This window comes from Calonectris borealis, chromosome Z (genome assembly GCF_964195595.1).
Source record: "Calonectris borealis chromosome Z, bCalBor7.hap1.2, whole genome shotgun sequence".
In the NCBI taxonomy this organism is placed as follows: domain Eukaryota; kingdom Metazoa; phylum Chordata; class Aves; order Procellariiformes; family Procellariidae; genus Calonectris; species Calonectris borealis.
In genome coordinates this window covers 73,674,809-73,693,473 of record NC_134352.1, presented here as the reverse complement: position 1 = coordinate 73,693,473, position 18,665 = coordinate 73,674,809, and the positions used below count along the sequence as shown (strand labels likewise).

General features: G+C 36.3%; 1 protein-coding gene across 4 annotated transcripts in view; it reads right to left on the bottom strand.

The window, feature by feature from the left end:
* Positions 1-8,738: 8,738 nt before the first annotated feature.
* LMBRD2 (LMBR1 domain containing 2) overlaps positions 8,739-18,665 on the bottom strand; it is a 29,437-nt gene continuing 19,510 nt past the window's right edge. For 3 of the 4 annotated variants that reach the window (XM_075136874.1, XM_075136873.1, XM_075136876.1), the window contains 5 exons: positions 16,884-16,987; positions 15,631-15,677; positions 13,710-13,812; positions 12,340-12,469; positions 8,739-10,411 (listed from right to left, as the gene is read on the bottom strand). In XM_075136874.1, the coding sequence (XP_074992975.1) occupies positions 10,351-10,411; positions 12,340-12,469; positions 13,710-13,812; positions 15,631-15,677; positions 16,884-16,987 (445 nt within the window). In that variant the 3' untranslated portion in view covers positions 8,739-10,350. Of the gene's footprint in view, positions 10,412-10,960; positions 11,997-12,339; positions 12,470-13,709; positions 13,813-15,630; positions 15,678-16,883; positions 16,988-18,665 lie in introns of those variants that run through there. The other variant, XM_075136875.1, reaches the window with a different exon arrangement.

Below are 18,665 nucleotides of genomic sequence, written 5' to 3'. Positions count from 1 at the left end.
CACTGCCCATGGTTTCCTGGGAGGCAGGACTTGGCCTTACTTGAATGTTGAGGCTATTTCAGGCAGTGCAATACTTATCTTAACTCTGGTCTCTTGAAAAGCAACCCATGGTTTCCTGTCCTCGCGAGCAAAGCACACGAGAAGAGTGTGCTGTGGTGCAGAATCGGAAGAGGCAGCTTTCAAGTGGGACAGTCATACATATAGCTGACAGGGATGCTGCTGAAACAACGTACATGCTGCTTCTATTTAAGGATGCCCTGAAAGTGAGCCAATCTTACAGGTATGGATTTCAGTGGCACAAGCAGAAAGGGTTTTTTTTCAATCCAGAAGTATTAGTGTGTGAGTGATTTTTTAATACACTTTGCTATTCTTTTCAACAGGATTAATTAAGAAGTTAACAAATTTGTAAACTTCTAAACCATTAAAACTTAAAGAATTCACAATCTGTAGTCCTGATGAGGAAGTAGCAATTGGAATGCTCCAAAACAGTACCACCCAGTTAGAGTCTTGCTTTTCCTCCCATACAGATAGATGATGTTCAGCCCTTACCTGAGTTTCATGAATCAACTGGCATACCAATATTATACTCAAAGACCTCAATTCCTTGAAGGAGAAATTTGGCATAACATGGTTGCTGCTTTTAACCCTTCCTGCTCTACTGTAGAAAAATAAGGTGTGCTCTGTAGCAGAGTTCCCAGCTGCTAGCAGGTCGCAAGCTGGGATGGACAGTCCTATGTCTTGTGTCTCAGTTTTCACTCCCACTTAGCCGTGGACTTCTGGAGTTCAGTGAAGAAGAGTTTTGTGCCTCTCTGATCAGTAATAGCAGAAAGTTGGGAACAGATCAAATTTGAAAATATCAGCAAAGAAGGTAAAATCAAATCGAATGCAAATCTGAGTTTCTATATATATATATTTTTTTTAAAAAAAGGCTTTAACAATTCTCTGAATCTAAGTAGGGTAACATTTGCTATCCTGTCCTTCCTGATTGTTTGGCAGGAGTCAAGGTGGCAGATAGCAGAGACTTTTGGAGCTCTTGTTTTCAAAGTAATAGAGATACGAAAAAAGTGTAAGTGTCCAAGGAAATAGCTTGCATCCAACATTGGTACTGTTAGAACCAAAGAATTGTTTCACTGACTGTCATATTTTATTGCTCTCTGCAAGTGCTAAAAGACTTCACAGCAAAAAATCAAATGCTCAGGTTTTTTTAATTGTGACATTGGGCCAGTTACTCTCAGCCTTGTTGCTGAACACACTCTTCTGGAGGAATACTAGTTTGGCCTATCTGGCCCAAAGTAAATGGAAGTGTCACCTTGCCCTGTGGTTGATGAGCTCAAATTGCCACACTGTGAAAATTACAGCTTGGATCCCTCAGGAGGATTGACTAGCTATGGACTTCAATAGCTAGAATATAGCTAATCTAAAGATCGGTTTCATATTTGTTCCTTATTCAAATACACTAGTGCATTCAGACAATCTCTCTAACAGTTCCCAGAGAAATAACCACGTAAGACATGGTCTGGTACTGCTAGTGGCAAAGGTCGTCTTCATTTCAACAAGAGTAGAATCAAGCTCTTAACTCCTAAGGCTCAACAGTAATTATTGTTCCTGATGAATCGTAACTGAACTTCTGATTATATGGCTGCAGCATTTCAACAGATGTCTACTTAAACAGGAAGCAAGTCCATCCCATTTTCTGGAAGTGTTTTTAAGGTTTCTAGCTCTAAATTTGTTCCAAATCACTTAGAACCAACAAGAGGAGGCACTGTCCAAAGTTCTTCCTGTTGCCCCCTTTAGTAGGGGGCTCCCACCTCTGTGGGTACCTGGGACAGACCCTGCCTACCCACCCACCCCCCTGAGCCTGCAGATCCCAGCCCTGTTCTGCACCGGCTTGGCTATCGCTTTACAGCACATCAGCGTTCAAGCCTGCTCAAGCCTGCAGCCACAGTCTCTGCAATGTTTATGGTTCACAGCTGACAAGTTTCGGCTGATATGGAAAGATGTCTTAAGCATTAGTCCAGACAGCCTGACTCCAACTGTCTATGTCTTCTCAACCCACCACTGAACCGTCTCTGAGAGGCAGTAACACAAAATAATGTCTTTGTTTTATTTTGGTGCTCTGAATTGCACCACGCTTGCTCACGTTCTCAATCTCTCTCCCAACTCACTCCCTCCTTTACCCTTCGTGTGGGGACTCTCAACTTCAAGCCGTGGGTTGTGCTCGGGTTAGATACATGAAATAAGAGAGGCAAAAGCTACAGCGTGCTTGCACAGTACTGAGCCCAAGACAGGCTTTTATCGCTGCTCTGCAGTCAAAGCTACGTATTCATAGACCTTGCGGGCCAGCCGTCAGCATGTTGTTATCAGATTTCCCACAGAAAATTTGAGGTGAGGCTGTGAGCAGCAAAAGGTGTAAACTTACCCCAGTTTAAACTTACCTCTGAGCAGGCAGAGATCACACCTTCCTTGTCACCACCACTCAAATACTCTCCCATGCTTTGCTTTGCCTCTCAACCCACTTCCTTTGTCCCGTCTCTCTCTGCCCTGGGTTCACTTTGCCTCATTCCTTTCCACAGGCTGTGCGACACGCAAGCCACCTACGTGCACTCTGAAGGGGGTGATGCTGTGTCACAGTGGCTGCTACGAGTGCTAGCCTCTTGCAGTAGAGTTGCTAGTTATTTGTGAAACCTGGGCTTGAAAGCTGTTGCTTGCTCACTGAAACATGTTGGAGTAGTACACCACTTCTGCATCTTCTTCTCAATTCCCATACATTTGAAAACAGCAAAACCTTCCAAAATAAAAAGCATGATGTTTTTACAGGGGTACTAGTGCTTATGGAAGGAGCCAGCCTCTGGGGGACAAGAACACACAAGAAAAATTCCCACCAGCATCCGGCCTTTGTGAAGTTTACTCAAAATAAATGACCTTTCCTGAGCTTTGGAAACGATTTCGTTTGACAGTGACTTGTTTAACTGTAAGTGTTCATGTGGATTTCAAAGGCTTAGCAGGTGTCCACAGAGCATGTCTAGGCACTGCCTCAGTTACACCTTTGCTTTGACGTTGACTGAGCGACTCAAAACACACACCTTTAACCAGATAGGCTGTTTCTGTGGAAGGAACCTGAAAGCTTTTCTTGTGTTTGCGCATAACCCACATTCATAAACCACTCCAATACCTGACCTCTGTTTATGACCTGAATCTTTCTTTGCAGCTCAGGTCACATTCCCTGAGAAGGGGAGAAAATTGTGTCTTCTGTCCAAGTTGGGCCCTGATCAACTTTCGCTTCTCGATAAAGCTCTCAAAAAATCCTGAGGGCAGTGGTGTCTAATGAACCAACACGGAACAAGGTGATGCAAAAGATAGGATGTTTATGAAGAGAAAGGGTTAAGATCTTTATGTAATATGTATGCAGAGCAGAGACTAGGATGAACAAGCAATACACCCTGGCAGGCGCACCATGGCACTGTGCAGGCAGAGGTGAAGTGAGAAAGGCAGAGCAAAGTTAATTCAAATCCCTGACAATTCATAGTCAGTCAAATGCTATTTCAGAAGACTTAAAATTCACTGAGCACGCAAGGTAGTTTCATTAGCAACAGAATTTATATTGCTCTCTGAGCAAATAAAAATCTGACAATGAATAATGGAAAGTTAGTATTTAATACAGAACAACTCATCCTCTAACCTATATATTGTTAGGCTTAAAGTAGCTACTTATCAGAGTAAGTCTGCAGGAAGAGTGTGGCTGGTTAACCATGTTGAGAGTGATTCACTTCAACATCCAAACCGTCTCTGGAAAAAAATTAAAAACATACACAGAAGATCATTCTGCTACTCCTACCTCTTCTCCCATGAATAGAGAAAATGCCATCTCCACTGGATTATGATAGATGGCTCAGTTTGGTCCACTGAACCTTCTGTTACTAGTCTTTCTTAACATCTACACGCATCATTCATTTACATTGTTATTCTGAACCCACAATGCCTAACAAAAAGATTCGGAAAAGACACTTGGTCGTGCAGCAGAACAGGGGTGACAGTCCTGGAAGGGTTGTGACAGAAGAAGTCTTTACTAACTGTGCCAAGACATTCCCATGCAGTGATGGCACAGACTGGTCTTGAGCGTGCAAAATGTTTCCTGCAACTTAAAACAGCAGTTGCAGTTTAAGTATAGGAGATAACAAATAATCAAATACAGGAATCAACCAGTCTTAGTTGTTATAAATATTCTGATGTGCTAAAAAGATGAAAAATTACTCGCTCCAGGGTATGGCTTTTCGATTTACTATATCCAGAAGATACTTCTGTACCTCACAAGAAAAATGCCACTTCATCAGAATGAAAAAAGAAACCTAAAAACATACTCTGCCACTGTAGCTGTATAGAGACAATAAAATATTGAATTTTTAACAAAAATTCTCTCTTCATTCCTTCACCTTCACCAATTCCTTCACCTTATATTTGACTTTTTTTTTTTAAGGTAGGGAAGACAAAAGTGATAAATATGTAAGCAGTGAAAGAAGAGATAGAGTTAACTCCTCCTTCACTTTGCCTGTCTCTTTACAGCTGTAGTGAAAACAGTCTCTTGCCTCCATTCTCACCAATGGCCAGGGACACCTAGAAGGAGTTATGTCCTAGTTTGACTGCTTACGGAAAGGAGGGAGAGGTGTAGGAGCCCTACCTTCCATCCCACCTTATGTCCCACAAAAATACCCAGTGCCCCGCCAGCCCCAGGAGCATACAGGGTCCTCACAAGCTTCCTCCAGGCGCTGCAGGAAGCTTACATCTTCAGCTAGCCTGGCTGCACTTCTCCGTCTGCCTGCGTTTGCAGAAGCTGCTTGTGCTTCCGCAGTTGGGGTGAGCTGTCAGTGAAGGTACCAGCCCAAAGTGTGGGTCCCAGTCTCATCCCCGGACTCCGACAATGACACATCCAGGTATGCAAGCTTCTTCTCAATTTCCTTTTTAAATCTGCTTTAAAGAAGATGCAAAAAGATGACCAAACCAAGTTGATTGTCTTCTAAAGTAAACTTAATTTCTACCTGGAAAAAAGAAATAGGTCAAATTTCTCTAAAAGATCACTATGAAAAACACTTCAGAGAAGTATGAATATCTAAAATACACCAGGAAAAATGTATTGCAGAAATGATTTATTTCATGCCAACTTAACTCTTTGACTAGATATTTTAACACACATTTCAAAAATATATCCAGTACAACAATAATTTAGAACACTACAGAGAAAAATTTGTAACTCAGTGAATTTCAAAACAAGGTATTATGCATACATACTTGTAACATAAGGCAAAAGAAGATAGTCTATCCATAAGCAGCACTCCTACAGCCTATCTTGATATACACTGGAGAATGAAGATCTTCCATTACTAAACCTGTACTTACAAATTCATTCCCTTATCTTCCAGATACCTCTATAGAAATATAAGGTATTTCTATAGAAAATAATTTCTACAATGATAGCTAAGCTATCACTCTGAAATTACTCTAATTCACAGGAGTATGTCAACTATAACATTATCCTGAAGAAATAACTGAAGTTGCGTATTATTATTGCCTGCCAATTACAATTAAAACACACACATGCACACAAAAGCATGCTAAGGAATACATTCCAGTGCATTTTAATAGAAAAAAAGAATAAACCTGATTGGGCTTACAATATGACTGAAACAGAAGATACCAAATGTAATGCAACATAATCAATGACAGCAATTAATGTATTAGAAAGGGATCTAGTTCAAGGTGCTTTTTTGCTAGGAATGCTGAATTTCTGTTAACATGGTCAAATGGTGTAGGAGTGTCTCAGCTTCAGACTAGACTATTTAATTAGAGGCACAGCTAGTATTAGAGAACTGCCATGAAACAGTACATATTCCTGTGAAGCCCATTAGGGAAAAGGAATGTAAAAGTTTCAGAAAATTTACAAGATTCACAAATAAGTTGCTTTGAAAAAATTAACTGTTTTCTGAATTTTAAAGAAAAATTAAAAGCTAGGAGACAATATATACCCTAAGTAGTGTTTTTGTTAATAACTAAGATGCACATATTTGTTTGCCATTAATAAGTCAGATTTCTTTAAGAAGCCTCATAAAAAGTTCTCCTTCATAACATGATCTCTATTCAGTATTGTAAATGCCCCTTAGATTGCAAGTAATTACAGCAATAATGAAAATTGGAACAAAATATTGTATTTTTCACATAACACTTAAGTATTCCAAGATAAATTTAATAAAGTACAAATTATCATAATTACAGAAAATCAGAGTAATCACTTTTTTAATACTTCATATGTAAGAATCATTGCCATGATTATGTTTTAAAATAGCAAGAATAAATATTGAAAAGATAGCAGCTTTCCACCATTCCCATTAATACTGTTAATGACTATTTTACAAGTGCTTGATTGCAAAATAAAGGCAGATTATATACCAGATTTTTCCAGTAGTGTAAGTTACAGTAGTATAAAGTTTGTTTTTTCTTAACATGTTATCATACCTAAATAATAAAATATATCATAGTTTGCCCAAAGTGTCACTATTAGCACGCACTAGAAGTTGCATATCCTTTACCTTTCCTCATAAAAAGATTCCCTCACTTCACTGCTAAGAGACGCACCTTTCTTAAGCCAAGTGCAGAGGACTCATTTCCCAATATAGATATCAGCATATGTGTATTTTTAAATCCCTGAAAAAGCAGAATTACACATCTAGTAGGAGTAGTAAGTTTGACTAGAGCTTTTTGCTATCCATACTTTTAAAGAAATCCAACACTGACACAGTATTAAAGTAGCTACTGTTTTCACTCCCGCTTTTTGAAGTTCATTACAACTTGCATGGATTCTTTTCACTGGTTTAAATCTTTGACATGAAGATAGTAAAACATTTGTACATAACTTAGGTGGGTTTTTTGGTGTTTCGGATTTTTTTTGGTGTTCACAGATGAAGAGGAAACTGTGGAAATGGTAATGAAATGGAAGTATACCCTAACTGCTCAGTAATTCAGAAAGTGAAATAATAAACATATACATAATTGACATTCTTTAGCTGCAAATAAATATGACTATATACTGACAGAATAAATATGCCAACATTCAGTTCCCAAAAGCACAGTTTGCAAGGCAGTTGTATTTTAAATCACCTAATCTGGAGCATCAAATGTGATGCAAGAACACCATTAGCCTGTAGTACAGTCACTGCTTAAACATATCAAAGCTAGTTTTAACTTTTTTTAGCTGTGGTACTGCTAGGACTAGAGTTATAGTGGCAAAGAACTCATCAAGAGTTGCCGCACTCTGGCTAGGAATCATCATAGAATAGTTTGGGTTGGAAGGGACCTTTAAAGGTCATCTAGCCCAACCCCCCCCAATAAGCAATAAGCAGGGACATCTTCAACTAGATCAGGTTGCTCAGAGCTCCGTCCAACCTGACCTTGAATGCTTCCAGGGATGGGGCATTGACCACCTCTCTGGAGTGGGGTAAATCCTTAGGCACGTAGCCCCCAAGCAAGGTCTGCATTATTAACCAAACTAGTTTACAACTAGCTCAAGAACACAGCAAATGCTGTGCAGGCATATCCCTTATTTCTACAATGTTCTTTTATAGTTGTACTCGGTATTTCTTTGTTGAAAGTCTTCCGGATTTAGTCATATGAATTCATAACTACTTTTCAAAACACACTTTAGATTAACTGGCCTACAAATTGCACATAATTAGAGCAAAAGTAACTGTTGGTTAGCAATGAACACTATAGATGAAACCTGACATATCAACTCCTTACTTAAACACCCAGCATCCAGGGAGCATGTGACACCAGGGATCTCCAAGCGCAACCCAGAGGAGAACTCCTGAGAGTTTTCAGAGCTCTAATTCCCATGCTTTCAAAAAGCAGCCACTGGTTACTCCATTACTCCACTGCAACATCAAAAAAAGGTCAGTAGATTCCCACCCCAATGAGCTCAGAATTTCTATGTTAGCATCTAAAATCCCACTGCCATTTATTTATACAGTTAACTCCTCAAATTGTTGTATCCTAACACAAACTGCACAGAGGGCTTAGACTAGGGATTAGTTAGCTTTTGTATATAAAGTCCTGACCAAGTTTCCACTGAAAATTCTGTTTGCAGCCATTCCACTGATTTCTGAGAGGGGAAAAATCAGGCCCCAAGAAGGCTGGATCCAACACTCTGAAGTCAACAGGGGCTAGGTAAGGATATTTCACAAGCATTCAGAAAAACAAACATTCCTTCTCTGATTTTTCCATTAGCACTGAATTAGATCCCTTTGTAGTGACATTTCAAGAGTTAAACAAAGAACTTGAACCTTATTTCATCCAAAGATTTTTACAAATAAAATTTTGGGCAATTAAATGAGATACAAATTTTAAAAATAGAAATATCAAGTCTAAGAACATTCATGTGGATGGATGTCCAAGAATATATACAACCCCTTTCATATAAGGCTGAATTCAGGATAGCATTTCTAAGTAGATCTAAAATAAATCAAATAGGTGCTAACATAAAGTTGCTAAAGATCCAGCTGAATAAAAAGTGTCTCATTTTCTCAGCTTCCAGGCCCTGATACAGCTGTAAGATTTTGATCAAGCTTTTACAATACACAAAGTATCCAGACTAAAAAAGTGCCCTCTTACAGGTAATCTGGAAATTGCATGAGCTTGAATACATGTGGGCCTGACTATCGTTCAGTGTATTCACCTAAGAACAGAAATGATGATTATTTTCTGTCTGCCAATTTATTCATATTATCATTTCTATACAAATAGAGTATTTCTTCTCCTTCATAGTAACAATTCAGTGTTTTAAAATAGGCAGATCAATATATTACAAATACCATTACTGTTAGAACGCACGATGTACTAAATCACAGGAGGTAGTTAAGATTTTCATTCACAATTACTTCAGAAAATAAAGACTATTTTTAAAAATTAGTAGAACACCTCATTCATGAAAATTTACTTTTCAGAATAACTCATTCCTAGCTGCTTTAAGGGATGTCTGTTTTTTAAGCATGATAAAGCATTTATGACAGAAACATGTTCTCTTTCAGTTTTCCACATAACTTTGCAATAAGCACATAAGAAAACTCCCAAGTGGTAAAGACTTAAGACAAACTGCAATAAAGTAACATTTTAAATTAATCAAATTTGCAAAGATGTCATGAATTTGACCACATCTTTTACCTTATGATTACATTTGAAAATTCATTCAACTAACTACAGTTTAAAAATATATCTACACCAATGAAATTAATGTTAAGCTTTTTTACACTGTTAATAATTGGCATTTTTGAGTGGCATTCAAATGAATAAGCATTATTCTTTTTGCAACAACTGACTGCAAAATACAGGCACCTTAAAAACAGATACATAATGCAACCAGGGCATTTGGGACATTAAATGTGTTTACCATTATCTAGTCATGCTATGTATTTCCCCTCTTTTAAAGAAATACTCTACAATTTGAAGCTGTGCCTGAGGTGTGTGCAAATTATAATGTTTCAGCATTTAAACTCAATTCTCACATTATATTTCTTTTACAGCTGCAAAAACATTAGTGTGCCAAGATTTTCAACCATTACAACTGTAAAAATCTTGAACAGACATCGTATCTTCGATAACGTATTCCTGCTATTGCACATATGCTCATATGACAGTGAAACTCTGGTCCATATTCAATTTCAACTATTTACACATGCTAAAATCATTTATGTGCATATAATGTTGGAAAAGAAAAAATATAGCCTTTCTTGACCAATACACCCTGGTCCAAAATTTATGCCACCCAATTTCTGCTTATACAGGGTCTGATTCAAAAACCACTAAAGCCAAAAGAAGCCTTAATTTAATTCAGTAGATTTTGGACTAGGCATAAAGTTCAAATAGAAAAATTACAGAAAGTGTTTACTATAGTAATTGATATAACTGCACTTTGGATGCATTAAGATGCTCTCACAGCATCTGTTAAAATACAAAAAAATTCCTTCCAAAAAATCCCCTTCCTAAAACTTACAATGTTACAGTTCAAGTTGAGCCCTAGGTATATTTATGAAGTTTACCCTCTATTAACTTAATTAATAGTTTTCTCCTTTTGGTCATGACACAAAAGCCCACACTGATGCACAACAATATCTACAATAGAAGAAGCATATTCTTGTCATAAGTAGTAAAGTTATCATACAGCTGCATTTCCAAAATAGTTGTTCCTTCATATTCTTTTTTTAAACAAAAATGGTCTTTTCTGGTTCAGTGATATATCATAAGTACAGTGTTTTCCAAGCAATGAGTAGGAAATAGATTTCCACTGAATTTTCTTTAGCTTTGAGGAGTTTAGACATCATCAAATATTTTGCTTCGAGACATTGACAGGTATCTTCCACCAGGCTGGTACCTGCAGAATCAATTTTAAATACGAAAAAGTATCACAGGAAATAGAAAAATAAAGATCCATGAAATCATATAACTCCCACTGCACTCTTACTCCTTAAATCGCAATGAATGATAGGATCTGAAGTTCTACTGAATTACTGTTTCCATGAGAATGTGATAGGCAGTCATTAAATTAAATCTGATGTGACCTGGAATCTGATATGAATACTGGAAGTCTTAAATAACTTTGTTTCCTGATACAAAGGAAAGAAGTTGCATGTTTTTGTTTAACAGAACCTTCTTCTTTTTTAAAAACAAACAAACAAGCAAACAACAATAAAAAACCACACCAGCATCCAAAAGTAGTTTTGGTGATTAACAGCTAGGAGAAATACAGTATCAAAGATAATGAAAACAAATGGCTGCACACTTAGTGGGAAAAAAGAAGCTTCACAAATTGTGGGTCAAATATATTTTAAAAGCGGTTTAAAAGCACAAATAAGTTCCAATGCAAGCACAATGTATTTCCTCTCCGCAGTACTTACCAAAACCTGAACAGACACAAAGCCAGAACCTAGTGTCCCTAGTGTTCTTACTGTCCTAGAATGCAATGTAACTATTGCAGGAGCCACAGTTTTAAAAAGCAGCATTACACAAGCTATTTTTAAGTGAATTGAAATTTCATATGCAATTATTCTTGATTTATTACCTCTATGAAATGAAATGCAGGTTACTAGAAGAAAGCTCAACTAAGCTCTGTGGCTCCAGATTTCCTTTTTAAAGAAAAAGTTCAGAATGCTCCACTCTCAAAGTCCGTATAGGTGCCCGAAGACTTCAGATATTGTACTTGAAAAGTATTTGCTCCAAAAGAATTATATATGCATATTCCTATTTTTGTAGACTATTATCCCTTTCACGCTGTACAGAAGTCAACAGCTGACAGAACTGCTAGGCTAGTTCCTCTTTAAACTCTTGTGCTTAAAAAGAACCCACTTTTGAAATGTGGTGACATTAGACCAGACAAGTTATTTGTTGATACAAACTAACATTATTGAATCAATCTGTAAAACCGGGCAGTGTCATTTAACAGCATTCTTTGGATGTTTTTGAACTGACATTTATTTGTTGACGCTATAGATATAAACCAACTGAAACCATTTATGATTTTTGGTTGGATTGGGTATGCCAGTTTTAGCTGAAAAATAATGTAAACTGTAACTTTTTATACGGGAATTTAAAATTATTTATCATTAAATGGTTCTACATCATAACTAGCTAGATTGAAAAAGCACCCTAAAACGTATTACTTGTTTCTTACATATGAGCAGAGCTTAGCAGTTACATAAGATACTCTATTTCATGACTAAGGAAATTTGGTGTTGCAGTCGCACCCACAGAATCACAGAATTCTCTGTTATAGACAGAGCTACACTTTGCAGTCTGGGACTTTTTGTCAATAAGTTCAGATTTTAATTTTCTCCAGTAGTTCCAAGATCCGGTGCCCAGGTGTATTCCTGCAACTACTGGTCCTGTAATACTCAGTTTTCTTTCTTGCAGCCCTTTATGACGTTTTTTATACAGGGAAATCAAATGAGCTTTCTAAAGTCCTGTAGGAAATTAGAGAAAACCTTATATTGTACATATGCAAGTCATTCTCCAGTTTTGTGGGTTTATATGCAGTATTTTTGAGATTATGTCAATATACAAAATTATATTCAACTCAAACCTTACTCAGACATTTCTAAAAAACTGAAAAACCTTCAGGTTGCAATTGGTTTTAAACCAAGTCCCATATCATGGGGGAGAAGGAAGAAAGGAAAAAAGCTAGGTGAGATGATAAATTTTGTTTACAAAACTATTATTATGAAACCGTCTGATATAGCTGTCATAGGTCAGAAGACAGAAGACATTAGTATCTTTTAATTGTAAATAACACAGAAAATTCCTCACCTTCCCGAGTCCGATTCAAGAGGGTCATCATTAATTGAGTCTGCATTAAAATCCAAAGGTTCTGCATCCTGGAGGAGTTCTATTCTATCTCTTTCAGTCCTACCATTTGATCGGGTATACTTTGATAGTGCTGAATAGGAAGGAAAGACACTCATTCGCTCTATGAACATCTTGGAGTGTGTGGAGACATCAAACTCACAAGGCCAGAACAATAATTTCCTAGTATCTCATACAAAGTGTAAGTGTGATGATTTAGAGTAAAACAAATCTGGCTACATGCTCAAATTTGTACTGTTTCATTTTTGTATCTCCATAGCAATGTAACAACAACTTTTCTTTTGCCGCTCAAGTAGGATGAGATCTACTTTGCAAAGAATCAAAGAAAATGAGAAGTTATATCCAAACTTTACTTTTAAATCAATCAATCATCCATTCATTTTCCCAACTTCCCACTTTAACTAAGCCAAGCTGGAGGTTTTTTTGGTTTGGTTTTCTTTGTTTTTAAAGAGGCAATCTCATGAATTAATGAAATATAGCTGTTTTGCAGTTCTCTCTGCCACCTTCACTAGGCCACTACCTATGACTTGTTTTGGTGTCGGAATGCTGCATATTCATATGCCTAAATTAAATGATATTAAAATATCATTTCATATAATTTCAGTTAGTCTACCACTGAAATTCTGGGTTTCCAACTTCATAAAGAGGAGGGGGAAATCTACTAGAGTTGTCTCAAAAGCATGTTCAAAGCTTCCCTCCTCCTCCCCCTTTTTCTTTCTTTTTTCACTTTCATTTCTCACTTGTTGTTAGCTTACAGCGCACATAAAATACACAAAACACATTAACACTGTGACAAATAAACTTTTTGGAAGTTTAGTGCATCCACAAAAAAAGTTTTTTGCTAACAGACATGTATAAAATGAACATGTATCCACTTGTGTTATTGGCTTTACATTTTTTGGTAATTTATTTGATTATTCCATTATTCCAGTCTGAGAGAGTTCACTTACAACTAGAAGAGGTAAATTTTAAGATTTAAAACTCCCAACTTCAAGACATATCCTAAATAAAGTCTCTTTGTTGACAACTGCTACTCTAATTGCAATCATTGTATGTCCCATGTAATTGAGAAGACCAAGTAATTGAGACTAGCCAGACTCTCCAACCTCAACTAGTTGAAGAAATACAGCACTCTTTTCAGGTGTCTTTAACAGGCAAGATGGCACTGTGCCACAGAAGGGAATATATCAGCACATCATCTAAGACAAAAAGCAATCTATTTGAATCTACTCACACAGCCAGTGTTGTGCAGACAAGGTATTAAAAAAAAAACAAACCCAAAACAAACTCCCTCCAAAACCCACAAAGCTTACGTCTATTGGTATTGGTCTCTGAAAAGCTGGATTCTTTTTGGTCTGTGTGGACAACTCTGTTTCTAGTGGAATCATCTCTATTTCCATACCGCTCCTTCCACTCCTGGAAAAAAGACAAAAAAAATGAAACACAAGCTGTGAGGAAAAAGTAACATAACAGAAGCATACGTAAGATCAAGAAATATTCCAGACCCACAATTTAGAGCTAATTGGTCTATCTCATCAGACTAATATCAAATTAATACTTTGAAAATGTTCCTGTTTAGTATCTTGATATAGGAAGAATTTTTGTTTTGTTTTAAACTCAAGGTATGTCCCTTCACTAAACCAGTTACCATAACTGTTCTTTAGAAAAAAAGACTTGCAGAAAACAAACGACATATTAAATCTGCACTCAAAGTTCACTCAACTGCTCTAAGTTACGGTGGGAACATTCCTTTTTTTAATTTCTACTTCCATCTAGTGGTAGAATGGTAAAATAACCAGATGCAGATAGCACAAAAAAACCATTTGGACAGGCCATGTTTACTAAGCTTGTTGTTCTGGTGTGTTTCCATTTCATCATGTTTTACTATATAAAATGAGTATGAAGTATAATGAAATGTTAAAGAAGAAAATGTCTCATGCTTTTATTAGGAGACAACTTCATGTCTCAGTAGAAACTTTTCCAATTGCTCCAATAATTTTAATAAGTTTCAGCTTCATATCTAGATCCCAGATTATGGACTGGTAGGAACTGGTATACTCAAATTTACTGTGCTAATTTATGCCATATGTTACAGTTCTAAGCTGCAGAAGGATCAAACATTTAATCATGATCCAGTAAAAGATAACACTCTCAGAAACTCCAAAAGTTTCAAGAATGAATGTGCTACAGTATTTAACGCAAACTCAAAAAACAGGTAAGATATGAAATTGAGTTTGCTGTTGAACTAAAATTGTTGCTTAACGTCAGATCATTTCAGTGTATACTAAATGCATCATGCATTTGCTACTATTTGGTTTCACAATAAGTTCAAGTTCTAAAATTATGAGATGGGAGCAAGAGGATCAGGAGGTCTATGCAGTATTGGCTGTCATCCACAACTGAAGTATCCCTGAGCTTGAAAAGCCAAGAGGCTTTTTCCCAGTATTATCTTGCCTTTCTGCAGAAAATATTTTTCCCTTCCTTTAGTCAGTTCATTTTTTGCATGCATTCTTTCCATTTATCTCTTTGATTGTGACTCTCTATACTAGATTCCAAATGTTAGAAATTAATGAAAAACTAAAGCTATAGTTGTTTGAAGCTCCCTAAAATGAAGCTGCCTGAATTATTTTTTTATTCAGATTGACTGCCTTCACAAATCTTTCAATTCAGTATGCACTCAAAGTATGATTTGAATCAAACATTCTGTTTGTTACTCAGTGGTAACAGTATTAATTCTGTTTTAAATGTAATTCCCTCCTCTGGTGGGGGGTGGGGGTGGGGAATCTGTGCCAATTACTTTCCATTGAGCACACAAAGCAATGCCTAAGTTTGGGAGGAGCATACAGTCCATATGATGACACTGCAACTGCAGTTGTTCCAAGCAGAGCAGTATCAACATAAAAGACTGATAATAAGCCATTTCAGATTATTCTGCATCCTAGAAATCAGGACTCTTTTTAATGCTTGTTACACCTATTGGCATACACCGTTCTCACAGTACATTGAGTAAACAAAATTTCCAAGCAGTGTGACCACAATTGCCCTCTTATCCTTTAAAATGAAAATATAAATTATTTTTTCCCCCAGCCAAGACTGTTCTGTGAGATTAAACTGACTCCATCAAGTATTGGAGACTTACTTTTTGTGAAATAGATCATGCTGAATTAAACAGCAATGGCAAATCCTATCAGATATTGTAGTATATTAATATAATTAGCTAAAACAATCTCATACCCTTCTTCTGTTTTCACCTTCTTCCTGCCTTTGTCGTTTTCTTTTCTCTATAAATAAAAAAAAAAAATTGTCTGAGCTGCATACAAGAAAAACCATTACCAGTATTTTTTTTTTCAACAAACAATGAAAATCCGAAGTTAACTAGCAAAGATTCTTATTGAAATAGATGGCTCATATAATTAAACAGAAACAAAAGACAAAGCTGCTTGTCTATCATTATGGAATTTCCCATTAAAATCAATTCATCATGATGATATCTTGGGTCAAGGCATGACATTTGGATACCAGCTGGCAAAGCGAAAAAAACCCTCTTAGAAATAATTGGGAAAAGTATGACATTAAGAAGAGACTTGAGCATTATTGAATCAAAATCTTGCTGAAATTCTGTGAGGCCCAAAGTATGACCCAAATAGTTTGTGTTCTTATCTGCTATTAAGCTGGAGTGTATACATAACAGTATCAAAGAAATAGTAACCTCTTGTTTAAGGGAATCAGAGACGTTCCTATTTCTCCAAAAAAAAGAAATACTACTACTCTTAAGTAAATCTAGGTTTTGTTTTTCATAAACTATGAAAGGAGAATGAAAGTATTCCATAATATAACATTGTATCCAGGGATTTTAATTTCTAAACAGTTACTCAAGAACCACAACAGCTTTTAACAACTTTTAAGAAACACTTTCAATAAAAATTAACATTAAAAAAATTAAAAACCTCTCCAAAACAGCAGATAATTACAGCTCTACAGAACAATGTGCTTTGTGTGATAAAACACAGTTGAAACAGCAAAAAATCCTAAAGGAAATGACAGTATTTGCGCAGCTCAATCAACATACTTACACAAACAAAGATTAAAATGAGTTTGTTGATGATAAAGGCCATTTGAGTGCTAACTATCCTTTATGACAGGTTACACAAGCACCTGCTCAGGTATTATTAGATCAGTAATGACTTCACAGGAGCACCACTTAACTGAACTGTAAAATATATAGAAATATCTACAATTCAGATACTGGATGAGTAAAGCTGATACTTTACTTCAGATGTCAATATGTTTATATAGCAACCAGACGGTTTATTTAGCAACCACAATGCTGTAAGTCTATTGCATTTTGTGCAGTACACTGCCTCAGAACAGTTTTCAAAATATTGACAAGCTATATACTTTTTTTTTTGTGTGTAACATTTCAGACAGGTTTAATGCAACAACGTATTATATTTTGCATGAAGACTAGGATAGAGGAACTAACTTACCTCTTCTGATTAGCTCTTTTCCTTCATCAATCAAGTCAGAGGTCATTTCACTATCCCCCATGAACTGCTGGAATCCCAAAAGATTCAAACAACGAGTTCCTAAACTGGTAAAAGCAGAAGGACAAGCGATTTCCTGTGTTAATTTACAATTAATAGTTTAGATATATTACACTGCAAAATGTAAAACAAATTATTCAGAAATTTATGGACAATTCAAGTAAAAAAGCAATATAGAAGACAGATCGTTATACTAGCTGAGAAATCGGAAAATTCAGAACAGTGAGATGTTCCTAAATCCAGTTGAAAGTGATGGAATAATCCTATTAAAATAGAGACATAAAACTGTTTATGGTCTGAGAGTAGAGCAAATGATTTAAAGTAAGACAATTGCTTAAAATGTTTTCAGATATAATAGAATTTATACCCATGATACCTCATTAACTCTTCTTTGCCAGAAGACAATTACTATAAAAATTCTGCCTATTATGATTTCTGTTTTTTTGAAACAGTAATAACATAGGAAAGCCACCTTCATCTCAGGTTTTAGTCAGGAGAAATGTGTGGCATACTCTTAAGCTGTAGGGATGCTGGCTGCCATTTTGGATACCCATTAGACAGCAGTCAGGTAATAAACTTGCTCCATATTTTTTAAGCTAGTCCTGGAACTAGATAGCATGAAACCACTTTCACCTTTTCAACTTCACACCACAGAACACAACTGCTAGTTCTATTGTTGTTTTCCTCTCTCCAAACTGGAGCATCAGTATCATGTTCAAAGTTGGCTTCATTGTATATTTATGCTGAAAAGTTTTTTTCCTATACTATCTGAACTTTAATACTGCTGGATTAAACAAGGGAGATGGCTTTCCTTGATAGATTTTAATTACACCTTCAGTTTTGCATGTATCTGAATTATTAGAGGGCATTAAAGTTCAAGCAAAGCAACTTCCTCTCCTTTAGTTTCTTTTCTTCCTTTTCAGTATGGCATTCAAGACCCAGGATCATCATGGACAAGAAGTCACAAAACTATTTTCTTGTCATTGGCTTTCCTGTTTGCTTTTCATGTTTGTTTTTTTTTTGCCTCCACCACCACTTTGTCACCTGATCTAAAGGTAAGCTGGGAAAACCTAGGACTGGATCTTCATTGTCTTACTATCTACAGATGCACATAGGGTATTAATAGACATTCAAGGTATTTAACTACATTCTACACGACTCAAAACATACACATTGCTTCTGACTGAATGGTAATGCAAAATTGAAGAAGTGAACATAAATGGAGCTGAGCAACGTCAGATCAAAAGTGGTCAAAAGAAGACATTTTGAAATGTAAGGATAAAGGAAGCATGTAACAGTATTTTCTGCAATTACCCTTCCAGCCTCCAACAAATTGCTGCTTAGGGAAACAAGATCAAATGATTTAAATCACTATGCTTTCAAACGGAAGTCTAGTAACGGATCAGAAATTTGTTATGAGTCTGTAAGAAAGTTCATTATCTAAAGTTTCTGCTAACGCTTCTTAGTTTATTAGAAAACCTTGCTGAAAACATAGCTTCCTCATGGTAATTTTAATCTCAAAAGCAGAATCTAAATGTTTATAGGCTCCAAAGTTTGAACAGATCAGACCTCAAAATCTAGGAATGAAGTTTAATGGGGAAAAAAACCCACAACTCAGTTATGAGTTAATACAATCAATATTCTTAAAATGTACACATTTCACATATAGAAATAGCAATTTATTGGTTTAATTTTTGCATTTTTATAAATATGTCACAACTCAAC